Consider the following 10743-nt stretch of genomic DNA (forward strand, 5'->3'; position numbering starts at 1 on the left):
GTAGAAGAGTAAGCTGTCCAGTAGAGGGCGATCTTACAAAGACGAAACCCGAGGGTGAGCAAAAACAAAGAGGCATCTAAACACAACCATGTGACATTTGCTTGAATAAACAACCAGAATGTGTTCATTTCAAAGACTTACAGGCTCTACAATAAAGTACAAAGAAAAGTTTGCCAATGATGGAAATTCACTACTCATGCATTAAAAGCTTACATCCAGCTCTAATTGCTCCTTTGTGCTGTCAGCTGTTGGGCGTCACTCTAAGGATTTCTGTCAACGGTTGCACACACAAGTAACCCGTTTTTTTCTTTTTGTTCTGTCTTTGGCTTCTGTCTGAGCAAAACTCCCTCCTTCTCGTTCCCCCTGCAAAATGAAAAGAGCTGCCCCTGAGCAGCCTGATTAAAAGAAGCTAGCTCAAACCTGATCGTCGGCAATGTGCACACACAGCCTCCACGCAGGTCTACTGTACATGGATTTTGTAATAAAATATTTCATCACATGAATGTATTAATAATAAATACATAGCGTCCTCCAGATGTCTTTTTTCACCTCCTTCACCATCCTCCCCAGATGTGTGGTGTGAGGAAATGCTCAGGTTCTCGACTGTTCATATTTGCAGGTTTATCTTATGACTCCCTTGGGGTTTAAGTTCTGCTTGTCGCTTTCTGGTTTTGTTGTCCCAGTCACGTTCCATGAGCGATTCCCAGTATTTGTCCTGCTCTGAAGTGTTTACATTTTAATCATTTTCCCTCTGCTCCCTGTACTCATGCTCCCCACACAGCTGTTACTCATTGAGTTCATTCAACGTCCTCACTTTGGTATTCATTGCTCTTGAATTTCTCATCCTCAAATTTTCCATCTCTTCTCACTGGAGGGTTTCCCCCCACCCCCATGTGTTTCTGGTCCTGCGTTCTTCCTACTGTTTGGTAAGTTCTTCCTTCCTGCTTCCTCGGGACATTGCCTACTTCCTGTCTGCAGTTGGGTCCTTCAATTTCATTAAATATGGCAAAGTAGGAAAGAAGTTATTTTCTTGTAGGCATTTTCTCAGTTTTAGAGATCAACACACATCTGGAAATTTGGCTAAACCCCCCGGGGACAGAGAAAGTTTTGGGTTATTTCAAAAATGTCCCTAGACACCATGGACAATTTAAAAATGTAAAATAAAGTTATTTCAATAACATAACATTTTCTGAACATTATACATGTAATTGTGGGGGGAAAAACACAATATTGTCTATGAATGTTGGATTATTTTCCCCCCCAGTGATTAAACACATTCGAACGGAAGAATGCATCAGCAGTAGATGTTTTCAGCCTGAAATTTCTTCTCTTTCTGAACTCCACTCAATTCTGAGAATAAGTTGTGGTTATTTTTGCGACACCATTTCAGCCACAGATTTTGCAACATTGTTTGCTGAAAGACACGCGGAGAGAAAAGAACCAAAAGTTCAGGGAATCGAACTGAAAAACAGTTTCCTCGACGTGTTGCACACGGTTGTTGGCCGACACCAGTTTCTGGTTCTTTGAAAGCAAAGTGAGAAAAAAAAATGAGAGAAAGAAAAACAAACACAACCAAGGTTAAACATTTTCACATTGGTCTGCAATAAAATACGAGGCAATGCGAAAAAAAAAAGAAAGACTCACCCAGATGAGACACCATGACAAACCAGGGCATGGAAAATTACAAGCAATTTGCACAATTTTGTCAGCTTGTCTGACATTTATTCCAGCCGAGCTACAGACAGTAAAAAAAAAAAATTTAAAATCAGACATTGAGTGCCAAATGTGGAGGTTACTGATTAATTCGTTTTTGATGTCGTTCCGATTTTGATTACAAATCAGTGGATGCCGTTGAGTCTCATAAAAGATAGAAATTACGGCTTGGGGAAGCTAAAATAGTTCCTGGTGGAACCTTTGAGGTAATCCTTTTTTTTTTACTTCTGGATTCATTGATTAGGCTTATTTTGTTCTAATTTACTGATTTAAAACCCATTCTGTGTTTAAATCTAACTGCTGTGCTACTATGGGAGAGTTGCAGACAGTAGTGGTTGTGGATATGGCTCACCTCCCAGGGTAGAATAGCCTGGGGGGCGTCACAAGCACTGTTAACCACTGATTATAATGTTGGTATTTTAGTGAAGCTTTTGGTTCCAAGCTAAATCGAAAGGCCGATAAGTGGATGTTTGATCATCTGCATTCATGCAAGATCTGCCAATGTTTGCAAATTTGTAATTGAGGGTAGACCACAACTGATCGCTCCACCATTTTATGCAACACATAATGCATTTTACAGCTTTGTGTATCCTGCATTTTATTGCACTACTAAAAACCTAGCAGTTTTATCATCTAGGCAAGAATTATGGTGTTTTTTTTTTAACTATTACACAGAAATAAAAAAAAACATGAGTTAAAAGTTTAAAAAGTGACACTTTTATCTAACCTGAAAACGGACATCGAAATTCCCACTCCCCATAAAGTAACAAGATGACAGCTTTTCTGTTTCTCCTGCTTGATACATGTACATAAAGTAGCAACAGCTGCTTCACTGGATTGGACATTCTGATCTGCGGTCTGTCCTGAACAGCCAAAACCACAATAGGCAATTACAACTTGTCCTGTACTGCAGCTGCTGAACAGATCAGCCGTAAGCGGGGAAAGTAAAGAAAGAAAACCTTTAAAAATATATAGAAAAAAATTGCCTCATTTGTGTAAAGTCTTTTTTTTGTTTTTTTTCCTTTTTGTTACGTTCCGACTTGGCCGGAATGCACCCAACATTCCCGACCAAAGCACGGACAGGGCTCGCGGTCGGGAAGAGCTGCGGTCACGATGCCTCTGCGCGATCGGTTTTTGCTCACACAGATGTCGTTCACTGCAGCGCACAGCATCACCAGGTTATCCATTAATTAGCTGGGAACACTCCCATTTTGAACACGGAGGGAGGCTACACCACTAAATCACTCGTGCTGTGTGCCCTCACTCCCTGTTTGCAACCTGATTTCACCATAAAAAAAAACAAAACAAAAAAACCCAATAAAAAGCTGTTGCTCTCGAGTCAGGAGTAGTAGTTCCATTGGAGGAGAGTCAGATAAAGGACAGGGAGTGGAGCTCCGGGCATCACTCTGACAAGACCGCTTCGGACTGAGCGTGGGAGAATTCTGGACCAAATCAGAACCACCTAGATGAGGGGATAAAACCTGGGTTAACACAGCTACTGCGAGCCTTTGTTTTATTGGGAGGATTTATTTGCATTATCCAAGGATGGGGGAAGCAAAGAATTCTGCTACGGAGGAGAGACCCAAATGGGACAACAAGGTCCAGTACCTGCTGACATGCATTGGCTTTGCGGTTGGGATCGGGAACGTGTGGCGGTTTCCCTACCTGTGCCAGATCTATGGAGGGGGTGAGGATGCTGCCTTTGAGTTCCTCGTATCTCATGCCTGTCTGGATTTCTGACATCAGGAGGAAAGGTGTTCGGATCAATGCACCCGACTTCTGTGTTTACTTCCTCATAGTTCCCAGGGTGGTATGTTAAAAGCTGAAGAGTTCCAGAGAACAGGTTGAAGTTGTGTAAGCAGGCATTTCCAGTAAGAAGGTGCTCAGCCTCTATCAACTTTACATATTGACTCTCAGATTTAGATTCGCACAGGGAGGATTTGACACTCTTGGGTTTTTGTGTAACTGCCTCAGAATGATTAGCTGGTCACATAGCCATTGAAGTGTTCTTGGGTTCTTGGTTACAAATCTACAGTTTTCTCAGAGAATCTCTTCAAAAAAAAAAAAAAAAAAAAAAAAAGCCCCTGTTTAATGGCACAAAACAAAACACACACTTTATAATTCAGCTCAAACATATCAGAGTTGTTATGATTTATTGGATAACGATAAAGCCTCCTAGCCTTGAGATCTCTGTTTCCATGGTGTTATCAGGTGCATTCCTCATCCCGTACCTGATTGCGCTGGTGTTCGAGGGCCTCCCCCTGCTGTACCTGGAGCTGGCGATCGGACAGAGGCTCCGCATGAGCAGCATCGGCGTTTGGAACAACATCTCCCCGCTGCTGGGTGGAGTCGGTGGGTGGAAGTTCAGCTCCGAATCCTGCGGGATGCATCCTTGCTTAGTATTTGTTCGTTTCGTGGAGTTAAAATTCTAAAACCATTTAAGACAGGTTTGTCCAAAGTGTGAGCCGGGGCCACTCTTCTGATTTTGTGTGACAGTAAGTGGAAAACGAGTCAAATTTGCCATCAGGTGGCCGATGCCGACGGAAACCTTTTAGTCTTTAAATTAAGGTAAACTTTTCACCCAAAAATTAACTTTCTTTTTTTTTTTTTCTGACACAGTAAGAATGCCGTACGATGCAAAGTATTTATCACTCCCTTTGCATTCAACGAATAAGTGACTTTTACTCAATGGCAGACTTTAATAATGCACTCAAATCTGATTTTAATTACTTTATTGAGCTCAGTCAAATACAGTAATACAAACTGTAATTGGTCAAATTATAGCCTAAATCGACATAGTCAAATAAAGGATTTGACTGTGTTTTATACAGCTATAATAAAAATAAGAGTTATTTTTATTATGAAAATAATATTTTCATAATTTGAAGAAGTGAACCAAATTATATTCTTTTCCCGGAAAATAGACCTGATTTTTATTTTATTTTAAATTGAGCCAAAAGGTTTTTTTCGTTTGTTTTTTTCCCTTGTGGGTGTTTATAAATTTACGATTTTGGACACTGCTGACTTAAGATGATTATGACTGAAACTTAAACCCAATGTAAACTACAAAAATACCTCAACCTAATGACTTACTTATCTAATAGATTATATTTCAGTTAATAATTAAAGCAAGGTAGATATAACTCTCTGTCCATTGCGTGTTTTAGCTCTAGCAATGACCTCCGGTTCTGATAAACCTTTAGGTTAACTGATATTAAATACATTACAAAACAAGCTTGAAAATGCTTATTGCTTGTTTGAGCCAAATGCTAAAATCCCAGTTTTCAAGGCAAACGTTGCACATTTTGATAGCAGCGCTTTGAAAAATTGCAATAAGTTTGATAAGAAGTTGTTTACTTGTAGTATGAAAGCCCGTTTCTTGTACAGCTACACTGTTTCCTCAGGCTCCTTTGGAAAAACTCCTTCTGACTGACTGTTTTTTTTCCCCCCTTGTGCTCAGGCATTGCCTCCATGGTGGTGTCATTCCTGATCGCCATGTTCTACAACACCATCCTAGCCTGGGTGCTCTGGTACTTCTTTAACTCTTTTCAAAACCCTCTGCCGTGGAGCCAGTGTCCTTTAAATGATAACCAAACAGGTGAGAAAAAAAATGTACATGTTGGTGTTGTGTTGTTGCTTTTGATATCTTTTATTGAGCGTAGTGTAATAATAATAAAAGAATAACGATTCACTAGGAGGTTTAAAGCACAGTGGTGCCAGTGGAAGTTGTCCGAGAGGGTGGGGGAATTTGCTTTGAGAAGATCGTATAAGCTGAAAACTAAAGTTAGGGATTACCACTTTACAGCCGAGTTAACCATCAATCTTTGAATGGAAATTATTTTTAATGGATTTATTACACTGGCATGTGAACTGCTTTACAACACCAAAAGTTATTGATTTAAATGTGCTTTCTTTTAAACCTGTCCTGTAAGGAAATCTGAAGACATTTTAAATAAAACATCACCTAAAGTTTTTCTTTTAAATATCCCAGTTATTGTCTTATGGTTGTGCTGTGGTGTGTTCCTATAGCCTACAGCCTTGAGTGTGAGAAGAGCACTTCGGTGAATTACTTCTGGTACCGCGAGACGCTGAACATCACCGCAGACATCAATGTCAGCGGCTCGCTGCAGTGGTGGATGGTCATCTGTCTGGCCACAGCCTGGTCTATCATCTACATCTGCTTCATCAAGGGCATCGACTCCATGGGAAAGGTCAGCGCACAAAATCTGTGCGTTAGCATGGGCTGCTAACTGGTACCGAGGCGTAGCCAGGTTTTAAAAAGTCAAGATTTCACAACTTTATGAGATTCTAGAGAACCTGTCGAAATATTTCCCATCATTTCATGGAAACAGTTGAATTAATCTTGTTAATGTAACTCTGGTTTAAAAATACAGTGAGGAAACTACGAGCAGTGTGCCACTTACTTGATCTGTTTCCTCAAACTAAATACCAGTTTTTATACTCTGTAAAAAACAGAGAAGTACTACCACACTACATGCTAGTTATTTTTACGCCTTCACCAATTTGTCCCTTTGTAGTTTTGGTCATTTTCCAGTGGTGGGCACATGTTAGCGAATTGGGTAATGGGCTAACTGTGGAGCTAATTTTGTGCGTTAGCATTTTTTGCTAATTTTGAGAACATTTAGTGCAGTTAGCCTCCTCTTGATTGTTTTATACAATTCAATTCTGATTTATTCTGCTATTTTGTGAACTTTCTGTTGAATAATGCTTGTCATCTGTGTTGAAGTTTTCTCAAACGCCGTTAAAAATTCTTCTAGTTGTAGACATTTACACTCATGCTCTTATTTTTAAGTGGGTGAAAACTATACTCATGAGTTTCGCTTTTAAGTTTTTTTCCCCCCAGAAAACTCTGAGAAAATTGCAAATAAACAACAAATGAATGAACGAGAAGCAGAATAATTCAACACTTCCATAAACAACCAGGAGTATTAATCAAATACATGAAAACATTCACGTATATGAATTGGATAGAGAGCATCCTCACATTCTCACCGTTGGATGTCAACATTGCTGAATGTAGCGCTTCAACAGAAGATCCTGCCAAATACCATTTTGGCATAGCTTGCCAAAATGGTATATGTTTGGCAAGATATAGATAGTGATCTGTAATACTTTTAGATCACTGTAAAATCAAACAGTTAATAAATGCTATGTAACTTTTTTTTTTCCCCTGAAACAATAAAATTATGGTAATTGACTAAAGGTTATCTGATAGCATTCCATGCCTACTGCTGATGAATAAACTACCTTTGATTTAATAGAAAACCAGAATCTCTTATTGAGAGGTTTTGAACCTTTTCAGGCTGTGTATGTGACGGCCACATTCCCTTACCTGGTTCTGACCATATTCCTGATCCGTGCCCTCACTCTGCCTGGAGCTACTGACGGGCTGCGGTACCTCTTCACTCCTGACGTGAGTTTACCCGTGACATGACATGTTTCGTATTCTAGACAAAAACAAAAGAAAACAAAAAACAGATGTAATTGATATGTTGTTCTCCTCACGGCAGTGGGAAATACTTAAGAGCCCCCAGGTTTGGTTAGACGCTGCAACCCAGATCTTCTTCTCTCTTTCTGTGGCTTTCGGAGGTCTAATAGCATTCTCCAGCTATAATGCAGAGAGGTGAGGCATCAAACCCCTGATTAAGTTGAGAGGCAGAAGGGGAGGCACCTCCGCTTCATTTCATTTTCTTGACTTTTAGGAATGACTGTGAGAGAGATGCTCTTGTTGTGGGAATAACAAACAGTGCCACATCCCTCTATGGATCCATTCCCATTTTTTCCATCCTGGGGTTCAAAGCAAGGACTGGCTTCAACACCTGTCTAGAAGAGTACGTTTGCATGGATATCTGTGGTTGCTTCTATGGACAATGAAGTGTGGTCCAGCGAAATTTGTAGAAATAGCGTCTCTAATCTCGTCTACAGGAACATCCTGACTCTGACTAACCACTTTGACATCGCAGAACGAAACATGACACTGGAAAACTACGACCAGTGGTTTGATTATTTAAATCTGACACATCCAGGAGAAATATCTTCTTTGCCCATAAGGGTCTGTGATCTACAGGAGTTTCTTGATCAGGTACTCGTGTTTTCTGCACTCCTCTTGTTCAATCATGCCACACACTATGATCCTCTGTGCTGCTCCTTGTCCTGTAAAAGACTAAACATTCTTTTTGTACGTGATGAAGCATTTTCTTCTGCCTGACTTTAATCTCCCTCTCCAAGAGTGCTTCTGGAACAGGCCTGGCCTTTATTGTATTCACAGAGGCAGTCTTAGAGATGCCTGGGTCCCAGGTCTGGGCCGTATTGTTCTTCGTTATGCTCTTCAGTCTGGGACTGTCCTCCATGTTTGGCAACATAGAGGGAGTCCTCACGCCCCTCAAGGAGCTCAAACTGGTCCCAAAGTGGATCTCCCATGAAGTTTTGACAGGTGATTCAGCTTGTATCCGGTCTTATTCATGAAGGAGCTGAACTCCCTCTCTGAATTAACATTTCCCTCACTTCTTTAGCGATCGTCTGTTTGGTCTCGTTTTCGGTTGGCCTCATCTTCACCCTGGGTTCCGGTAACTATTGGGTGGAGGTCTTCAACAGCTATGTGGGATCTGTACCCCTACTCATCATCGCATTTTTTGAGATTGTCGGGGTCGCTTACATCCACGGAATGAAAACGTAAGGATTTCTCCATGTTCCCCATGGCCCCTTTTACAATCTTGCACAACTATACAATTTAAAAAAACTTGAGTTTGGTTAATTATGCCTTTATTGCAACAATGCTTCTTTGTGATAAATTTTATACCAATGGAAAGCCTGTTTATTGGCTTTTAAATGACATCACATTGGCAAGGAAAATTCACTTCCACGTTGACAAAGTATTAGAGCCAGGTTAAGACAAAAACATTTTAAACTACAAGAATAGAGTCACAATATTACAGGAATAAAGTCAGAATATTGTGAGAACAAAGTCATAGTGTCACAAGAATTACGAGAGTAAAGTAGAATGACAATAAAGTCTAACTAATACCATAGTAGCATAAATAGAAAAAAGTGATAACGAGATTAAAATAAGACAATGAAGTTGGAGTAATACGAGAATAAAGTCAAAGAAAATACCTAATCTTGTAATACATCAACATCAGTGGTCATGAGATGGTCACATCAGAAGGTTTTTTTTTCTCATCGAAACAACTTTTTTCTATAAAAGGTTTAAACCAGCCAGAAAGATTATTCCATATCCATCAGATAGGACGATTAAAGGTCAAATGAAAAGATAAAATTAAAATTTAACAGTTTATGATTTTGACAAGCAATGGCATGTCAGAGTACCTTACACTATCACTAAAGTCTGGCATCTCCTCCTGATAGTCACCAGCTTGGTCACACGTCATTGTGGGATGGCATCCTATTCTAGGATTCAAATTTCCAACAAGTCATCCAATGTAGTTCTAGTGATTCCGCTGGCATGAAAAGCAACACCCAAACTGAAAAATGTGTTCACTGGAGTTGAGGTAAAGAATACAAGCCCAACCTTATGCTCCACTCTAAATTCTGAAGGTGGTCTCTGGGAATCCCGGCTTTGCTTGGAGAAGGCGCTGACATCTCGGAGGTTCGAGTTTGGTCCCTAAAAAGGGAAGATATGGGATATTTTCATATCTCGCTGCTCCACAAAAAGATTTTTGACATTGACAGACAGGATATGACAAGTTTTCATTACATCGTCCTTAGGAAGTGACATTGAAGGGCCAACAAACAGACTTTGCTTAAAGAATTATTACAGAGAACCATTGTTCAGGAAGAAAAATCAACCAAACATGAAGTGCAAATTACATAATCCTATCTTCCATATATCTCCGTTTCCTCTGACAGATTTAGTGAAGACATTTACTTCATGACCGGGAGGAGGCCCAACATCTACTGGAAGGCATGCTGGATGGTGATTAGTCCATTGATGCTCCTGGTGGTTTTTGTTGCTTACGTAGCTCTCCAGGCTACTGCATATCCAACATATCCTGCATGGAACCCAGATTATGTAAGCAATCATACTTACAGTTGGAAGATTTTAATTAATGACTTTAATATGACCTACACACACACACACACACACAAAATAAAAATCTCAACAGACTCAACTTACCAAATTGTTGTTAATAGAAAAAAAAAATCCTTGACCAACAAAATAGAAACATTTTCTTTCAGCTAAAACAAAGTGAAATCTATTTATCTCTTGCCTCAAGAAAGTGATATCACCAACGTAGCTAGCTAGCTTTAAAGGTAGCCTATAGTGTGCGTCAGGTTTATGCTATGCTAGTTCCGCGCTCATTCTTTTGAAAATAAAATAACTTGCTGATTTCTGAACAGCCCAAATTTTCAAGAGCGATATTTTCTTTTAGTTTTAACTAATGTACAACCACGAAAGGTAATATTGTACCTAACAGACCGTTTAACCTAACCATAATGAGCAACACGTCCTACTTTCAGAAGAAAGTGTTTAGCATAGCTTAGAAAAAAAGCTATGCTAAATTTGTTGCACGTTATATTTCAGCCCAACCCAGGTAAAGAGTATTAGTTATGATCAAAAAGTTAGAAATATGGTTCGTTCAGTTCGAAAGTTCTTTCACTGTCACTGCATTGTGCCTTCATTTATTTTCGAAATATACTCCTTTTTTCTGAGCTTTTGTATTGCTTTTTCCTTAGGAAAAATTTCCTCAAACTGAGCCGAAGGAATACCCAAAGTGGGTGTTCGGCATAATCGTCCTCCTCATCGTTGTCCCCGTCCTTTCTATCCCTGTGGTGGCCGTCTACAACCTGATCTGCTGTGGAGTCAAGAGGTCTTCTGCCGATTTTTCCCCCAACCCCTACAACAACGAAGCCTTTGAGATCGAAACACAGGAACGGAAGAAACAAAGCATTTAAAGCAGTGGTCCCCAACCTTTTTATTACAGCGGACCGGCCAAAGCCTTCGTAAATTTCCGCGGACCGGGGGGGGGGGTGCGCGCTGTGAGCTGGCGC

The 10743-nt window shown here is 40.1% G+C and overlaps 1 protein-coding gene across 1 annotated transcript; it reads left to right on the top strand.

Moving 5' to 3' along the window:
• Positions 1 to 2907: 2907 nt before the first annotated feature.
• slc6a18 (solute carrier family 6 member 18) lies at positions 2908 to 10647 on the top strand. Its single transcript, XM_044139059.1, has 12 exons — positions 2908 to 3400; positions 3925 to 4065; positions 5174 to 5311; positions 5743 to 5924; positions 7037 to 7147; positions 7245 to 7357; positions 7437 to 7565; positions 7660 to 7816; positions 7963 to 8167; positions 8247 to 8406; positions 9601 to 9763; positions 10429 to 10647. The coding sequence occupies exons 1-12, from the start codon at positions 3259 to 3261 to the stop codon at positions 10645 to 10647; spliced, it is 1860 nt and encodes a 619-aa protein (XP_043994994.1). The 5' UTR covers positions 2908 to 3258.
• The last annotated feature ends 96 nt before the right edge of the window (positions 10648 to 10743 follow it).

Source organism: Gambusia affinis, linkage group LG14 (assembly GCF_019740435.1).
Source record: "Gambusia affinis linkage group LG14, SWU_Gaff_1.0, whole genome shotgun sequence".
NCBI classification, from domain to species: Eukaryota; Metazoa; Chordata; class Actinopteri; order Cyprinodontiformes; family Poeciliidae; genus Gambusia; species Gambusia affinis.

Bases quoted from the DNA above. Each gene is read 5' to 3' on its own strand.
- slc6a18 (XM_044139059.1), top strand. From the start codon at position 3,259: ATGGGGGAAGCAAAGAATTCTGCTACGGAGGAGAGACCCAAATGGGAC. The intron at 7,148-7,244 runs GTGAGTTTACCC...TCCTCACGGCAG, and splicing joins GGTACCTCTTCACTCCTGAC to TGGGAAATACTTAAGAGCCC. The intron at 7,817-7,962 runs GTACTCGTGTTT...TCCCTCTCCAAG, and splicing joins TACAGGAGTTTCTTGATCAG to AGTGCTTCTGGAACAGGCCT.